Source organism: Hemicordylus capensis, chromosome 1 (genome assembly GCF_027244095.1).
Source record: "Hemicordylus capensis ecotype Gifberg chromosome 1, rHemCap1.1.pri, whole genome shotgun sequence".
In the NCBI taxonomy this organism is placed as follows: domain Eukaryota; kingdom Metazoa; phylum Chordata; class Lepidosauria; order Squamata; family Cordylidae; genus Hemicordylus; species Hemicordylus capensis.
The window spans coordinates 350,681,445-350,700,692 of record NC_069657.1 but is presented as its reverse complement, the minus strand read 5'-3'; the positions used below and the strand labels follow the sequence as shown (position 1 = coordinate 350,700,692).

At 45.3% G+C, this 19,248-nt stretch overlaps 1 protein-coding gene across 6 annotated transcripts in view; it reads right to left on the bottom strand.

Moving 5' to 3' along the window:
* Positions 1–19,248, bottom strand: part of MYB (MYB proto-oncogene, transcription factor) — a 102,952-nt gene that overhangs the window by 40,467 nt on the left and 43,237 nt on the right. For 3 of the 6 annotated variants that reach the window (XM_053288345.1, XM_053288363.1, XM_053288372.1), the window contains exon 2: positions 359–476. In XM_053288345.1, coding sequence (XP_053144320.1) covers positions 359–476 — 118 coding nt within the window. Of the gene's footprint in view, positions 1–358; positions 477–5,411; positions 5,620–7,966; positions 8,416–19,248 lie in introns of those variants that run through there. The other 3 variants (XM_053288360.1, XM_053288379.1, XM_053288353.1) reach the window with 3 other exon arrangements.

Below are 19,248 nucleotides of genomic sequence, written 5' to 3'. Positions count from 1 at the left end.
GCTGTCCTGAGGTTTCCAAGTGTGAGGATTCCCCATCAATAGCTCTCCCCCAGATTCTTTCTTTTATGGCAACCATCCTCTGTTACTCCTATATCTCTTCAATTCCTAACAGTCTACCTTCATTTCTTCTTCCTTGCCTTGATGGCTGCATCAAAAGTATGCTTCAGTAAGTAATGAAGTTCCCCAATTATAATGCCTTTTTTATATTTAAAAAAGATATTTCTCAAGATGTTTAGCCTTATGGCATTTATTAACAGAAAAGCAGTTTCCTGCTAATAGTGTTTCAGAGACCTACAACAACAGAAACCAGAATTTTTACCCACACCTTCCTTGTTCTGAGACGTGACCTGCTATTTACCTCTTCCCGGGTCCACCTGGTTTTCCCTAAATGACGTTTTCCGCCCTTGGGCAGCAGACCATCATAGTCATGATCATACACCTCGATATCTTCATCCTCGTCATCACTGCTGTATATGCTGGAGGAAGAAAGCATAAGGCAAAACAGGATTGGGCATGGAGGCTTTTTAAAACAGAATTTACAAACATCTAGGAAAACACAAGCACCTTTGAAAAGGTGAGGGGGTAATTGTCTGGAAACTTGCACTGCAAGATTTCGTTCTACATTCTGTTCTAGTATTCTGAACTGGTTCTGCTGTTTTTGGTATCCACAGATACAAGCAAAAGGTTGGCAGCCTCCTTATTACTGTGCATGTTTAGACCTGCTCATACTGTTAAGATCGGTGGCAAATTACACGTTTGGCAGTGGTTCAACCAATGATGGTTTCAAATTAAAATACAATGTTTGGGACAATAAAGAGAACAGAGGCTATGTCCTTTGCCCAAGTACATACTCAGAATCCTTAACATGCCATATCATTTGAAGAATGTTTCATGCTTTCACATAGCCTCTTAATATTAAAGAGGCTAAGTAATAAAAATGGGGAGTGGGAAATTCAGTACGATACTTGCACCGATGATGATGATGATGATGATGATTTTATTTCTATCAGTTCTTCTGCCTAGGAGCCCAGAGGGGTGTGCATGGTTATGTTTATCCGAACCCTGTGAGGTAGGTTAGGCTGAGGGAGAAATGACTGGCCCACGGTCACTAAGTGAGCTTCATGGCCAAATGGGGATTTGAACTCAGGTCTTCCTGGTTCTAGTCCGACAGTCTAACCACTATACCACGGCTGCACAACTCAAATGCCCTGGTGGGCCGGAATGTGGCCCACCACATGTGGTGGGCCGGAATGTTCATCCACAATGTGGCGTGCAGGGGCCAAGATCAAATTTTTAGCACATTACATTAAAATTATTATATTAGTTACTTGTGGATCTATCCCCCCGTCAATGGACCCATAGTTTTAACCAAAGATAGTGGCCTTGGAAAGTGGCCTTGGCAGAGAATAGGTCCTGTCCTTGTGCTCAGTCAGTGGGGCCTCTAGAGTGCATACCAGCCCCAAACCAATGCCACGTCCTCTCCTCTCCCTAGTTGTTGATTCTTTCAGGCTGCAATGCTAGGCATGCTTACATGGGAGTAAGCCTCACTGGGCACATCATGGAGCATGTTTCTGAGAAAGCATGCACAGGATCGCGCTATAAGGCAGTTTCTAGCTCTTGTGTTGCTGCAGGCTACCGGGGGTGGGGGGTGGGGAGTAAAATAGTCTCTGCGGGCCGAATCCGGCCCCTGGGCCTTATGTTGTACAGGCCTGCACTATACCATGCTGGCTTGGTCCTATGAGCACCAACTCAGAAGACCTACTGAGTTCAACTGGACTTAAGCTGTACTCCTACGCACATTTACTTGGAAGTAAGGCTGCAAGTCCAAACATGCACAAAAAGAAGTAAGCCCTACTGAAGTTAGGTAAGCACACCCCACTGAAAAAAGTAGGCTTGTGTTGCACACCCCTTTGAATCCAAGAGGACCTACTACATGCATAGGGCCACACATATGCACAGAAAAACAGCCTAACAACATCTGAGGGCAAAGGACTCTCAAAACAAATGAAAAGTAAGGACATCAAATGATCAGTTTGTTTTGTAAACAAAGAATAGTACCAACAAGCTCACAAGTCATGGCCACATACATCTGTAACTTAGGACAAATGTACAACCTGAAATCTTCATAGCACTGAAGTGAATGATCACATTACTTCATAATAAATAGGGTCCCCCCGCCATTTCTAGCCCATCTGAAGTATTTTCAGCTGTTCATCAATTACTCAAGAATTTCTTCAAAATCAGTGTATGAGTAGAAACAATTTAGTTTTCACAAAAAAACCTTAACCCATCCAGTTCAGTAACATTACAACAAAGTGTTTTGCAATAGGAGTTGTCTTACTTCAGCTCTATTGTGCAATATTTTATTCCCAACTTTAAAACATAAACATAACTTTTGAAATCTCAGCTTACAGATGGTATCTATGGTACAAGAGAAAAATATGGATGGTTTGGGGCTAATTTAGGTGAGAAATGAATGGGATAAGCTTCAAATAAAATTTAAAAGTGTTTTTTGATAAATAAACTTATGAAGCAATTCAGTCTAATCCTGAAACATTTAAGGTCAAGATCTCAAACTGATTACACAGAAGGAGTCACTGAAGCCAATGGGATTACTTAGAAGTTGCATTTTAAAGGCTATAGTTCAGTAGCTTTCCTCCCATAATGCAAACTTTTAAAATTTTCAAAGTAAAAGTAAGGGGTTCTGGTTTTTTTAAAGTATTAGTGTACTGTTTAGGTTCAAAATATCTAGCATATGGTACGGTTGTCTTTGAAATCTAGAGATCCATGTGCTGAAGCTGAGAGCCCATCTTAAGGGCTGAGCTCAATGTTTAAACAAGGCCACTAATTCCACTCCAAATATTTGCTAACATTAAACTATTATGGCATGTGTGAAGTGAGCCTGGTGCTAAATGGCTTATTACCAGTTAGACATGGTAGCCAGTGAGGCTCTACACACGATAAACGTGTGGAGCCTAACTGGGCTCGGTGGGGAGAGAACCAAACCTGGGCAGCTGGATTAGCCACTCACACGGGATTGGGGGCAGGCCGGCCACCAGAAGTCCCAGGATGCCCTACACAAGTACGCGGGGCATTCTGGGGAGACCCCCGAGGCTGGGAGGCCTGTTGTAGCCTCCCGGTCGGGGGTCTACTTGTGTGTTGCTGCCATGGCACACAAACGGGAAGGGGTTCTTAGGCAGGCTAGCCGCCGTTGAGCGACTGGGCTCACCCGGTGATTCACACGATGGAGGGAAACCAGGCTCCCTTAGCCTGGTTTCTCTCCATCGTGAGAACAGCCTCAGGATTGGTTCACAATTGGGATTTCAACTTGGGTCAACTGAAATTCACTTTCAAACCCAGCCACGTTAGAGACAAAGAGGTAATGCACACAAACAAGAACTGTGTTCTACCTGGGTTCGGGAACTGTGTGTGCTCCCAGTTTTCAGATGTGTGGAAGCACGGTAAGAGGAAAACCTGGGTAGAAGTGATTGTGTGGAAGCAAGGTAGGATGAAAACCTGGGTAGTTTTTCTTCCTACCTTGCTTCCACAGAATGAGCCTTTTCTCATGAGCAGTGAGAAAGGGCTACCAGGTTTGTGGAGAGGAAGCCCTAAAGAGCTGACCTCCCCACAGATGATCATTCCGCAATTCCCGGGCAGGGCAATTGCCCGCCCACATGAGCACTGGTTGCTGCCAGCAGCTCCAAGGGTCAGGGTGTTGGGATGCGTCGTCCCATATTTCTCCACCCCCAGAACTCCCATAATGCACCATAATGTGAGTGTGTGGTGCATTATGAAGCCCTCCTCCCCTCCCTGCTAGCTGCAGCTGCTTGCTAAGGGAGCACGGTTTTGCATGGGTGTGTGAATAGCCTCAATCACTTCTATTCAAGTTTTCCTCCTACCTTGCTGCCACACAACTGAAAACTGGGAGCACACACAGCTCTCAAACCTGTGTAGAACACAGGTTTGATTGTGTGAATAACCTCAAAGCGTGCCATCCCCAGAATATCTATTGTTGAGCTGTTCCACAACAGAATACAAGTGGAAGATCATATGTCTAGATTCTGCCTTAGATTAAACAAAGTCCCTGGCATATAACAGAGAAGGGTGGTCTAGTACCCTCTTCTGGGACATAGTGGTTTTGTATGTGCAGGAAGAATTTTATATGGGCTTCTACTGATGCTCAGTCCCCCACATGGAGCTTTTTAAGACAGTAGGCTTTGCCATGGCTTTATGACAAGGCTTTACCATGAGTTCAGGTCATAACAGTGCAAAAAGAGGATTTTTTTTACCCCAGACATAAATCAGGCTAGGTTCCAATATGGAAGGAAAAGCCCGAATCGTGTGTTCTCTGAAATCTTGCATAGACTTTGGGGCAAATCTAGCCAATATGTGAACGCACACCCACCCTCCCAAAGTAAAGTCGTCGTCTGAAAAAGCTCCTGCAGTCTGAAGTGGCACAGTCCAGCAACAGATACATCACACAGGCCTGCTGGTCAGTAGCCTGGCTGTTTCTGGGTGGCAATGCATCGAGTGCTGCTCTCAGCCTCAGTTTCTTACATGTAAAATCAAATCAAGCATTTCTCCTTGAAGAATTTTAAGGATTATAATATCACTTCCACAATAAAAGTAAATAGGCAGCATCTAGCCTAATTAGTCATGACCAAGCACCACTAAAATGAATGGGACAAATTAGACATGACTAACTAAAGCCCCATTACATTTAAATGGGGCTTAGTCATGACTTAGTCTGGAAGCTGCCCAGTATAAATAATGCTTTCGGGTATAGCCCTAAATATATAAATTTACTTTGGAGTACAGCACTGTGACTCAAAAGACACTTTATACCTACAGATGTACTGATGGATGTTGCATCAGCAATTGCCACAGGCTTGAAGCGATGATCCACACATACCCACAAACATATCCCTAATTATGTGGATTTTAATTCTAAGCCACTTTGGAAGATAATCTTGGTCGAAAAGCAGGCCATAAATATAAATGAATAAATGTAAGGCTTTGAAGAATTCCCATTTTCAATTACACTCAAAGTCTTATTTGTGATCTAGATTTTATTTTATTATGCACTCTGATCTTAAGCATATCTACTAGAAATAAGTAACACAGTGGGATTTAGTTCTGAGTAAGCATGCACAGGATGCTAGCGCATGTCTAGATAAATGTAACAGGTTATTATTTACATAGTGTTTCCCGTGTGCATGGCACTTTACATAGAGAAGGTGCATAAACCAAGCCCCACTGCTTGCAACGGTACTGTCATGAGTCACTTTAGCTGGATTACAGCTTTTATTATTAGGTTGCTACCTGTATGACTAGTAGCCTGATCCTATGCATTATTTACTCTGGTTAGTATCACTAACTTCAGACTGTGTAAGTCAGTGGGACATACTCACAAGTAAAATTTCAAACCAACTTTGCATCCTATTTGGCAGAGATGCAGCAATCTGTTTTTCAAACAAAGGGTTCTGTGTGACTCAGATACTTGCATACTTAATCAGCAGCAAAAGTGGATCCGGTAACAGATCCCACTGTTCCTTTTCTTTCTTTCTTGGTGTGTCTATGTGCATCTCTGGAACCAAGACTGCAATAACTCTGCAGTGTAACAAGCTTGAGATGACGTGTCAGGCTGAAAGAACTGAAAGGGTTAACAGCAGCCCACCTGCTACGTTTTGTATAAATACACTGCACTCATGAATGCGACACTTTTGTCAAGGAAACTAAATTGTGCAACCAATTCAAAGGAGAGAGAGGGAGGGACGGAGCGGGTGGGGGTTTGGGGGCAGGGAGGAAGTGATTTGTTGCAGCCGCTTACTACTACCACCACCACCACCACCACTGTGATTGAAGAAAAACTGAGCGGCAGCCACACACCAGTCAACCGAAGGGCAGGGACTCAGTTTCGTTGCTCTGACGCGATTTGACTTCGCAAAGCCCTTCGGGGCAGCAGGTGCTGCGAACAAGCACGCCCGAGGCTCTTCCTTCTTCCCGATTCACGCTGCCAACTTCCCACCGGGCACTCACTGATCGGCTGCTCTGCGCTCCCCTTGGCGTTCAGGAGGCTCTCTTACTTCCTCCTTCCATTCAGCGTCAAACTACCCAGCGTGACCTCCCTTTACGAGGCATCATTATAAGGACCTTTTTAGAAAAGCGTGTGCCCTGCTTCCCGTCCCAAAGGCCGCGCCCCGGCCCCTGTCTAACTCCTTTCCCCGTCCCCTCCACTTCGCAAGCGCAAGCCTAAAATGCCCCGAATCTTCCCTGCATCGCGCCGCCGACCTGCAGGAAGGAAGCGAAAGTGAGGCCGAGAAGCGTGCGCTGGTGTCCTGCCTGGCGCTGTTAGATAGAAATGGGGCAGCCCAGAGCCCGCGATTCGTGCCACTCATCATGTCGCTTTCCCCACCCAGACGGAAGACCTCAGTGACACACAAGCACGCGAGCATGCACGCTACACACCCCATCCCCACAAAAGCTTGCTGCAGGCAACCCCCCGCCGCCCCGTTAGCCTTCCTTTTGCCCGCGATCAGCAAGCAGAAAGCGAAGGGGAAACTTTCAGGGTGGGACCCAAGGTTAGGACTTTGCTTTCCCTGCCAAGGCGAGCCGAGGGGAAAGGAGGGGGAGGGAGATCGAGTGGAAAAGCAAGGGAGGAGGGGAATAATCGTTGGCGCTGCACAGCGAAAGAGAAAGGCAAGTTCTGGCTCCACGTGGACTGTCCCGAGATAATTAGAAAACAATCCCGCACTGTTTGAACGTTTCTCAGACCACGAGGCGCTGCTGCTGCTCCCTCCGAGCTTGCTATACGCCACGCCAGTGGAGTGGCAAGAGAGTGGAATGGGGCTGCAGCGACGGTCGCCTCAGCCGCCTCCACATCTCCCCACAACCACAACGCTTCCTAGTGTGGATGATCTCCCAGGGCTCACCCTCCCCACCCCACCCGCGCAATACACACACCCCTCCAAGTTTTTCTGCAGGGAAAAACTTCTGTAGAAAGCGGGCTTGCGCCTAACACTTGCAAGCAAAGTCAGGGTCAACATTAGCAAAGCAGTGACAGTTCCTTGACAAGTACCCCTTTCTCTCTCCTTGCCACTGCATCCGCTCCTGCCAAAAGTTAACTCACTCGGTGCTTCACGGCTTGTTCGGGCTCCTACAAGTGAAGAACAGCGCGTGCATTACAAACACTAACCTGCTTGCAAAGCATTGCCGCTGCTGTTATTTTTGATCAGAAGGGGCTCCGAGAGCCTGGGATTTGGGGTCCCGAAGGAGAGCCCTCGGCAGTTGTCAAAAGGGAGCAGGGTCTCCTGCCACGCCGCCCGTCAGCCACCTGACATTCACACATCCACAGATAACGAATGTGAGGACGAATGAATGAAAATGAGGGACGAGGTATCTGCAGCCAACCGCTCGGGAACTCCGACATTTTCCTTCTCCTTGCGGGTCTCGAGCCATTTGCTCCTCTCCGCCAGCCCCAACCGATCGCCGTACAGCGAAGTTCACCGCGATCGCCGGAGGCAAAGTGTCCCCCTACAAGTCGGGAACGCGCCTGAACTCTTTATTTAATTATTTAGGCCCGCATACAGAGCATAGCTTAAAAGAAACCCTGCCTCTCTGCACAGTTTGAAAGGCGCCCTGCAAACATCCGATTCTTTTTAAGTTTCGGGAGGTCGGAAGGCAGAAGGGATATTGCTGGGAAAGGAGAAAGTAGCTCTTAAGCCTCCACTGATTCGATCTTGCATTTTATTTAAATTCACCATTTTAATGCACGCTCTGACAGGTGTGCAAAAAAACTGGCACAGCTCTCCGACTTAAGCTTCTACTGTACAAACACATCCGAATCTCTCGCTAGCTCTGTACTTTCCAAAAGAATCCCACTTCTATGAAGCAGACAAGACACACACATAGAGAGAGAACAAAAATGCATTCGTGATGCAAAGAGCTTTGGTTTTTTTCCTTTTACCTGTGCCTAGGTCTCCTGGCCATCCTTGCATTAGTCACTGGGGGAAAGGCGAAAAGTGGGTGGGCAGGTGGGGGAGGAGAGGGCTTTATACTGCTGGAAGAAGTGCTTGGCGTTTCTTGCCGCTTAAGAAGAGCTCCTCCGCCGTAAAGTTCTGAGGAGCAGGAGAGGGGAGGAGGAAACAGGTTGAGATGAAAGGGTAAACTCTGTAAACAGAGATGCCATCAAACAAAGGGCTTTTTGGACACTCCCCCTCCCGCCAAATCTGGCGCCCCTGCAGTGCGCAGGCGCTTCTCTGCAGATGCTGGCTGTGGGTCTTGCTGGCACTGAGGAACTCCTTTCCAGCCCATTCTGCCTTCTCCCTCTATGTGGCTTGAAGCGCGCGCGGTTGAGGCGGCGGGCACAGCCCAGAGCTGTGCTCGGAGGAAAGAGAGCGAGGGCAGGCGGGAGAGGCGCCTTTTGCTACACAATCCCCGCTCAGCAGAGACGTGTCCTAGTGACACACACACACCCCACATGGACGCAGGCTGACTCACGTGCTCACACAAGCGGAGTCTGGACGGCTGTGACGCCATGCCAGGCTCCATTTGTGGGGGGCCCCATTCCAAACGGCACCTCGCTTTCCCCTCGTATTCTTGGGGCTCCCGTAGCATTTGGTTGAAACTTCCTTTGGCTTCGTGCCCACTTAGCTTGCCAAGGAGGAAACTTCTAAGCTGAAACTTGCTTTTTGCCAGGTCCACCTGCCTTGGGGGGAATGAGAGTAGGGTTGCTACCTTTTTTTATTTTTGGCAAGGCTTCTATACTTTCAACACCTGCCTGACAGCAGGCGTTTGATAGGTGTGTTGTTTTCTCGATAGCTGTCAGAACCAACGGCACCTGTTGAATGTCTGTCTGTAATGCTACTGCTAAAGGCACACACACAGCTTGCCTAGGGAAAAAAGTTGCAACTCTATCTGAGACTTACTGAGAGCAAGCTTATGAATAAGGATATGGAGAGGAGATTGCACCAGGCTGTGCTTTATGCTTAGCTGCTGACAGACTACATCCCCCCAGTGTTTTGAAATAATGCTCCCATCCGGATTGTCACAGCCAGAATAGCCTCAGCTAGATTGCACCCGTTGCACATGTGTTAGAAGTAGCTGTGGAGTATGTGCAGGGACCCTGTATTCATAATGCATGAGGGGGGAAACAGGTCATCCACACATCTAGCTTTCTATGGTACATGTATGTATCTATGGTATAATCAGAGGTGCACATAGGTAATTTTGGAGCTTGCACCAAAAGCAGCTTGCTCCAAAAGGCCGTTGGAGCCCCCCCTTGCAGGAGGCCTCCTCCCACTGAAAGTTAAGCATCATCCCCCTACACACACCATGACACACACAGTATTTTTAACGCGTGGGTTCTCGAGGACACAAACAGCAACTGAACTCAAGAATTTAAGAATATAAACCAGGTATATTATGCAAATATGCATTAGCAGAAACATTTCAACATGCAACTTAATATATCCCCATCCCACATATTTATTTTTCCACTCCCCACTCTGTCTCTAAAGCACCCAGCCCAGGTCATCATCACACCCGGCTGCCCAGCACAGTGCAGGCCAGTGGCGACCACACCACCCAGGACAGACTTAAGAGGATTTGGAGGCCCCCGGCGGGGAGCTGAGGCCCTGGACTTCGGCCCCGAATTCCAGGGGTAAGAATGCCATTGGGCATAATGTATTCGTGGTGTGTATGTGTGCCCATTACATGCTTCTGTGAGGCAGGGGTGGCCCAAAGTTTTTTGTTGCTCCAAGGGAATTACCACTGTACACCCACCTCAGCCATAAGATGTCCTATTGTTTAGTGCTGAACTAGAAACAGGGAGACCCAGGCTAAAATTACCACTCAGCCACGAAGCTGACGGGGTGACTCTGGGCCTGTTACTATATCTCAGCCTAACCTACTCCTCAGGGTTGTTGCAAGAACAAAATGTGGGAGGGTGAGCTTTGTACACTGCACCAAGCTCCTTGGAGGAAGGGCAAGGCACAAATTTAACTCATCATAATAATCATCATAAATATTCCAAAGGCTCAAGTATTGACCATTGTTCTGGACTGGATGCAGGCAAACAAGCTGAAACTTAATCCAGATAAGACGGAAGTGCTCTGAGTTGGTAAAACTGACCATGCGAGTAGTGAGGTCAATCTGGTCTTGGACGGGCTCACACTCCCTCTGAAAGACAAACTCCGTAGCTTGGGGGTGTTTCTGGACTCCACACGGTCCTTGGAGGCATAGGGGGTGGCGGTGTGCTGAGGTGCCTATTACCAGCTATGGCTGGTAAGCCAGCTGCAACCTTACTTGGAGCTGTTGGATCTGATCTCAGTCACTCATGCTTTGGTAACATCTGGCTTCGATTACTACAATGTGCTCTGTGTGGGGCTGCCCTTGAAGACAATTTGGAAACAGCTGGTCCAGAATGCTCATGGGTGCAAAGTACATGTCGGACCACATTCACCTATATGAACCTGCCAGTGCCCTCCGCTCATCATCTCTAGCCCTGCTCATGGCCCCACTACTAACAGAGATCTGGTTGGCAGGGACTAGAGACAGACCCTTTTTGGTTGTGGCCCCTCAGCTTTGGAATGCTTCTCCATGCTCCTTCCTTCAGTGTTTTTAAAAAAACCAATTTAAAACACATCTTTTTGAAGAGGCTTTTTAATGTTTTATCTGCTGCTTATTTCTGGTAGGTTCTTTACATTTTTTGGTTCTCAGTTTTTAGCTTTCTAAATAACTTTTAATTTGAAACTTCAAAACAAATTGTAATTTTAAATGTTGTTTTAGCCTGGTCTTTTAACTTGTTTAACTTAACTTGTTTAATTTTATTAGTCTTTTATTTTACATTGTATCTCTTTTATTAACATTGCGAGCCACCCCGAGCAGTAGTATACTGGAGAGGCGGAGTATATATACTATAAATAAATAACTAAATAAATAAATAAATAACACAGGTGCAACGGGTGGAATCTAACTGAACATATACCTGTGCTTGAAGCAAGCTTCTCAGGGACAGAGGCTAAATAACTGAGTCAGATAGAGGTGACGAGAGATTACATTTCAAGCTGTCTGAAAAAAATTAAAAATTAACAAGTCGCCAGGGCTAGATGGCATCCACCCAAGAGTCCTTAAAAAACTCAAATGTGAAATTGCTGACCTCCTTGAAAAAAAATATAATTTATCCCTACAATCAGGAGCCGCACGATCTTCAAAAAGGGATCGGGGGTGGTGGGGATCTGGGAAATTACAGGTCTGTTAGCTTAATGTCTGTGCCAGGCAAATTGATAGAAAGGATTCTCAAAGATAAAATTGTTAAGCATATAGAAGAACAGGCCCTGCTGAAGAAGAACCGGCATGGCTTCTGCAAAGGTAAATCTTGCCTAACCAATCTTCCGGAGTTCTTTGAGAGCATCAACGGGCATGTGGATAAAGGTGATCAAGTTGACATAATATACTTGGACTTTCAAAAAGCTTTTGACAAAGTTCCTCATCAAAGACTCTTGAGGAAACTTAGCAGTCATGGGAAAAGGGGACAGGTTCATGTGTGGATTGGTAACTAGTTGAAGGACAGGAAACAGAGGGTAGGTAAAAACTGACAGTTCTCTCAATGGAGGGAAGTAAGAAGTGGGGTCCCCCAGGGATCTGTACTGGGACAAGTGCTTCTCCATTTATTCATAAATGATCTAGAAGTTTGGGTAAGCAGTGAGGTGGCCAAATTTGCAGGTAACACTAAACTATTTAGGGTAGTGAAATCAACAACAGATTGTGAGGAGCTCTAAAAGGTGCACTCCAAACTGGGTGAGTGGGCAACAAAATGGCAGATACAATTCAACGTTAGCAAGTGTAAAGTGATGCATTATGGGTGGGGGGGATCCAACTTTACATTTACGCTGATGGGGTCTGAGATGTGGGTAACTGACCAGGAGATAGATCTTGGGGTCATGGTTGACAGCTCGTTGAAGTGTCAGCTCAGTGCACGGCTGCTGTGAAAAAGGCCAATTCCATGCTAGGGATTATTAGGAAGGAGAATGAAAATAAAACTGCTAATATTATAATGACCCCATACAAAACTATGGTGTGGCCGTATTTGGAATACTGTATATAATTCTTGTCACCATACTTTAAAAATGACATTATAGAACTGGAGAAGGTGCAGAAGAGGGCAACCAAGATGATCAGGGGCCTAGAGCACCTTGCTTACCAGCTAAGGCTACGACACCTGGGGCTTTTTAGCCCTCTGACTAGTAGCTGATGACAGACTTCTCCTCCATGAAGTTATCCAAGCCCCTCTCAAAGCCATACAGGTTGTTGGCTGTCACCACATCTTGTGGCAGAGAATTCCACAAGTGGATTATGCGTTGTGTGGAAAAGTACTTTCGTTTGTTGGTCCTAGATTTCCTGGCAATCTATTTCATGGGATGACCCCTGGTTGTAGTGTTATATGAGAGGGAGAAGAATTTCCCTCTATCCACTTTCTCCACACTATGCATGATTTTATAGACCTCCATCATGTCTCCTCACAGTCGTATTTTTTCTAAACTAAATAGCCCCAGGTATTGTAGCCTTGTCTCAAAAGAAAGGTGCTCTAGGCCCCTGATAATCTTGATTGCCCTCTTCTGCACCCCTTCCTGTTCTACAATGTCCTTTTTTACATGTGGTGACCAGAATTGTATGCAGTACTCCAGGTGTGGCTGCACCATTGTTTTGTATAAGGGCATTATAATTTTAGCAGTTTTATTTTCAATCCCCTTCCTAATAATCCCTAGCATGGAATTAGCCTTTCCATGCCATTAGCGTATACTTGAAGTTGGGGTTTTTCGTCTCAATGTGCATCACTTTGGACTTGCCAATACTGAAGCTCATTTGCCATTTTGTCGCCCACTCATGCAGTTTGGAGAGATCCGTTTGGAGCTCTTCACATTCCGTTTTGGATTTCACTACCCGAAAGACACCCAAATCTACTTCTCCATGTCAGTATCATTGGGAGAGGGCATAACCTCCCTAAATTCCTGCCTGGAGGCGGTAATGGGCTGGATGAGAGATAACAAACTAAGACTGAATCCAGATAAGACGGAGGTGCTCATTGTGCATCATGGCAGATGCAGCTTTTTAATTTTTTCATTTTTGGCAGGCTGGTGGCAGTAGCAATCTAGTCAGTGGCTGCTTTCTAATGTGCAGATTTTGGGGGGGGGGGGTTGTCTCCACAAGTGCCCCATGTTTCATTGCAATGCTATGTCAGACATGGTGGTAATAGTGGTGGTGTGGGGGTCTGACAGGTGGCAACTGACTGCTAGAACACTGTTGTTGTTGCTGCTGCTACTGGGCTACGGAAGACTAAGTAAACCTGCACCTGCCACCTATATAGGAGGAGGCCCACTAGAGGCCAGTTTGGCTAAGGGCTCCTCAAACCTGAAATTGGTCCCGCTTGTTACTATTGTGTCTTTGCTCTGGGTGACCAGTGGACATGTGGAGTCTCTCAGGAATGTCTCCAGAATGCACTGGATGTCATATTACCCTTACAATCAGCTGCTAAGGTGCCTCTGTGTCTCCTTCAAAGGTGATCTCTTTTTAAAACATGCACTTACAGTAGTTGCGGTAAGCACCGCTGTAGTTTTGGCACTCTAGGTGGTGCCCTGATTTGTTTCTGTCATTTTGCTGCCCCTGTTGTGCAGTACATGAAAACAAATACTTGTAGAACACCAAAATAAACTCTTAATGAGTTTGTAACATGTGCCTGTAAATCCCACATATAGACACACATATACTGTATCCACACATATACTGTGTAAAGTCCAGTTGCTTTAGTTTGCTGCATCCATTTAATTTTGTGTCATTCCTATGTTCTTGGCAAGGAAAGCAAATTTTCAAGATGGTATTGACATTTGTTGATTATTACAACTTTCTCAGTGGTGACTCTAAACACAAGATTCAAGTACAACACATGAGCAATTCAGTATAAAAATGTATACCTTAAAATGAAAATGAACAGGAAAGAGAGGGAGGCAGGTGGAGGAAACATCAGACACCTCTGCCTGCTCCAGCTAGACTGTCACCCCACCACCACCACCACCCACACTGGACTATCTAAGTTCTCAGGAAGATAGCAGGAGAGAGAAAATAGGTGGGTGTCGTTATAGGCCTGCACTTGCTCTAATTGGGCTTGTTTTGTTTCAAAAGCACGGTTTCTAATGTATTCATTGCATTTTATGAATCAGAATCAGAATCACTTTATTTCGGTCATCGACCAGACAAGATAACATCATATGAATATGTTTCGAGATTTGCAAATAATATATCAAAACTTGGCCACCGAATTAGAAATTATAATTTATTCTAATATATTCATTGCATTTTTGAATGTTGTAAGTGACTTTGAGAACTCCAGTAAAAAAGCAAGAGACACCAACAACACAACCTATATGCTAGGACAACAAATCAGCTTGAAAATGACATTAATAAAATTGAATCCTGTTAGTTTAAAAATGCACCACCATTGGTAATAGCAACCAAATGATAACAAAGCACTACTAACCTCTCCCGCCACCCCACACAAGAAAAGGTAATAATGACCTGCACAATATGAAATTGCTCAATTAAATCAAAAAGTAGATTTTGAGTATTTTAGGTATATTGTGCATGATAAGCACTCCATCCAATCCATCCATCCATCTTTTAATTTCATACCAGTTGCACCATTTAATAATTAATACTCATGTACAGTTTTATATTGTATTAAGTTTTAAGAGTGATGACAAAACTAGATGACACGTGATGTGTTGTGTCACCATGTTTGGAATCCCCAACATTTATTTATTTTTTGAAGCAGTCACTGAGGTCCCCAATTTTGATTGGGCAAGCAGTGTGGGGTAGGAAAGTTAACCTAAATCAGCTGTGAGGGACACCAGTTTTGTGCAGTTTCTGGGGGTGATTCGGATAGAGGCCACGACAAGGGGGAAATGGTTACACTTTCCCTCCCCTCCCTTTACATACTGTATCACATGCCCAGTTACTTTAGTTTGCTGCATCAATTTAATTTCTTTAATTTGCTGCATCCCTTTACATCATGGTTCTTCTCCCTATTGGAGAGTGGGGCGGGGGGAGGTCCAGCTGCTTGCTCTGAACACTAGATCTCCTGTGTCTCAACTAGTTTGGCCTAGAATTTTTTATGATGAATTGCTAATGTGCTGTACATGATCTTATTTTTAGAGCTGTCCCTGATGAAGAATGATATTTTGAAACATGTTGGGCAATATATCGTCTTCTGGGCATCTTTGAGATCTTCTCACTTTCCACCCACACCTTCCTTTCCTCTCCTGCCTGCCATTAGAGCACGTGTTATCATTTTGGGTTGGAGATCGTAGTATATACCCCTGCTAACTTGGCAAAGAGGCACCTTTTAATCATGTGGTGATTCTCTTTATTGAGCAGGGGGAGAGTAACTGGCCCCATCCACCCCCAGCACAGTACCTCCAGTGACTGTTGCTGGTGTCTATCTTGCGTTTCTTTTTAGACTGTGAGCCCTTTGGGGACAGGGATCCATTTTATTTATTTATTATTTCTCTGTGTAAACCGCTCTGAGCCATTTTTTGGAAGGGCGGCATAGAAATCAAATCAAATCAAATCAATCAATCAATCAATCAATAGTGACAACCTGGAATGATGGTGGAAAGCCACAAAGATGTGGATATGGCTGTATCTGCTGTTTTTCCTAGAATACAGAAGTATAACACACATCTTGCAAAAATATGCAATTCTGGTTTCTTATGTTCCTTAGAACATAACCTGTATGTAAAAATATATGGCATGCTTGTGTTCATAACATACATATATCTGAGCATGTATGCAGAGAAACACTAGAAAAGAATTGGTTATCTATGTACCTTTTCCAGAGCTGAATCCACAAACAGGACTCAACAAAAATCAAGAGGCCTACTCACACATTCATTTGGGAAATTTTATATGAATATCAAATTTCTATTATATGTCTTTTCTACTTGTATGGGATCATTTAAAGAGTGAACCTGTGCCTTACAGTGGAAAAGGTCCTAAGTGTTTACAAACCATATACATTTTAGAATGCTGGATTGGAGAGGTGGAAATTCCACATTACGTGTTTACAATCTTGCATTGTATGTGCATATATGTATCTGAGGTTGTGAGATTTATAGACAATTGTAATTTAGTGCTTTTAGAGAGCCTGGAGGTCTTCCATAAGTACAAATATTTGTATTGTCTGTCTGCCATATATGTATGTATGTGTGTCTGTAAATAATGGGTGAATGCGTATATGAATTTCTTATTGAGTTTCATACACAACTGCAGCATTTTATGTGCAGCGGTGCACTAAACCCCGGACCTTGGGGACCCAGTCTGGGCCTCCAAGGTCCGGAGGAGACTCCAAATGGCCGGGGCCGGGGGCCTCCAGCAGTTAAGCCATCCTGCGCCCACCCCGCCAAACCTCCGCTTAAAAAAAAAGTCTTACCATGACCAAGGGGTGGTTGCGGGGGGCGGGGGAGTGTCTCTCCTGCTCCCATCCCACCACCACCAGGGGAGGAGGAGAAGGGAAAAGGACTGCTCCGTTCTCACTCACCCTGGCCACCCCTCGGCCAGAGTAAGACTTTTTTTAAAAGCGGAGCTTTGGCAGGGCGGGACCCCCCCCCATGGAGGTGTGGGGACCTCGCGCAGGGTAGGCCTCACAACTGGGCGGTCCAGGCACCCAAATTACTTTGGTGCACCCCAGGTTATGTGCTACACCTATAATTTCTGCTGTGGACATGTCATTGCATGTATGTGTCTATATCATGGGCTTGTGGATCCATTATGGGGTTCCTGTCAGCATTCCATTGTAAAGCATGTGTAACACAGATTGCATTCTACTATTACAAACAGGATGTAGTGGGACATTATCTTTTTCACTTATATTTCCTGTAGGAAGTGTCAGATTGGCTTGAAATTTCCCACATTATGGAAGGTTGACTGAAGATTATCCATGGTTGAGTTAAAGTCCCTCAAAATCAAGCTCATCAAATATTGGGTTTATTTTTATTTAACACATTTGTATAATGCCCATAACGCAAGTCTCTGGGTGGTTTACAACAAAATAATGAAAACAACAGTATAAAGATTAAAACATTACAACAATTTAAAATTTAAAATGTTAAAACTATTAAAAACACAACTAAAACAATATCTAATTAAATGCCTGGGTATACAAATGGGTCTTGACTGCCTTTTTAAAAGTTGTAAGAGATGGAGAGGTTCTTACAACTTACATCAGGAAGTGTGTTCCAAAGCCTTGGGACAGCAATGGAGAAGACCCATCCCTGAGTAGCCACTAGACAAGCCAGTGGCAACTACAGACGAACCTCTCCAGATGATCTCAATGGGTGATGTGGTTCATAGCGAAGAAGACGTTCTCTTAAATACCCAGGGCACATGCTGTTTAGGGCTTTATAGGTTAGAACCAAAACCTCGTATTTTGCCTGGAAACTTATCGGCAACCAGTGTAGATCTTTTTAGATAGGAATGATATGGTCTCTCCGAGATGACCCAGAGACCAATCTGGCTGCCGCATTCTGGACCAACAGCAGTTTCCGGACTACGTACAAAGGCAGCCCCACATAGAGCGTATTGCAGTAATCACATCTGGAGGTGACCAGCAGATGTATTACTATTCTGAGGTCATTTATCTCAAGAAACAGACGCAGCTGGTATATCAGTCGAAGCTGATAAAAGGCATATCTGGCCACTGCCTCAACCTGGGACACCAGGGAGATGTTTGTGTTCAGAAGCACCCCCAGACTGCTTCTCAAGAGTTTTTGTTAAAAACACACTAAGACTGTTCTCACACAAGCCTAACCCAGGCTAGGGAAGCCCAGCTTGCGTTAGGCTAATTGTGAGAACCACTGGGATTGGGCCCAATCCTGGCAGGGCAGTGCTGCCTAGCCTGGCTTTTTAGCCCAGCTGCTAAAAAGTGGTTTAACCCAGCTGCTAAAAAGTGGATGTGTGCAGCTTGAGGAGACACAGAGATGGGCACCTAGAGCGCCAGTTCCCTGTGGGAATCCCTCAAAGCACTGCACTCAGCACATGGTGCATTGTGGGATACCCAGAGGCTGGGATGTGTTGTCCCAGCCTCTGGAGCTCTGCAGTGCCTGGTGCAGTGCTGCTCATCTGGAAGTCCATGCTCCCAGCAACCTTTGAGGGATCGTCTGAGGGGAAGGGAAGGTTTTGCAGCCTCCTCCCTCCCTCCCCCTGCCCACTGGCTGTGTGAATACCCTCACTGTTCTATAACTGCTTCCCTCATAAAAACAAAGAAATCTTATGTAGGTTTTCTGAAGACCTTGTTCAGAAACAACTACATTTCTCTTTTCTGAGTCCACACACCCCACAATCTCTACAGCAGGGCTGCATAGCTTTGGCCCTTCAGCTGTTGTTGGACCACGACTCCCATCAGCACCAGCCATATTGGCCAATAGTTGGGCATGATGGGAATAGTAGTCCAACATCTGCAGGAGGACAAAAGTTTTGCAGTCTACAGGATCCCCACTGGGGATCTTTTCTGACTCCACACACGCCACACTCTCTACAGGATCCCCACTGGGACAAACTTCTAAAAGACAAAACATAAATGATTATTAGATAGAATACAACATAAAGTCATTGGGGGTTTTTTTCCTCAGGGGTGGAGCCATTTTTACTTAGTCTATTGTACTGATTCCACAGATATGGAAGCACATGGTACTGGCCAGACCTGGCCCTTTGAGCCTTTAGGGTAGCTTCCAACTATAACTTTCTATGTGGATCGTACTGGTTGCCGGCTGGGTACTTGTAAGGTGTAATGCTCGCCTCAGTTGCATGATAGCTTTAGTTGCATAGACTTCATATGTGCATTTCAGTGAAGAAGCAAATCTGGGACTTAGGCCCACTATTTTGTCACTGTCATCTCCAAGGTAGTGATGAAGCTGGAACTAAGCACAATATAGGATACTTTACCATGTCTATATTGCCTAAATAATGCATCTGTTATGGCTGTGGCCTTAACAATCATAATTTTCTGCATTTTGTGGTAATCATAATTTTCTGCATTTTGAATGTGGTAAACTTGTAACATAATGAGCTGGGTCTCACGATCAGTGAGACCCAGTTTCTGCAGCAGAGTGGGGAGAGCGGGCTAAATCCACTCTCCCTGCTCACGATCAGAGCGCAAGCCCTGGGTCACCGTATCAGCCGCCCACACGATTGCTGGCT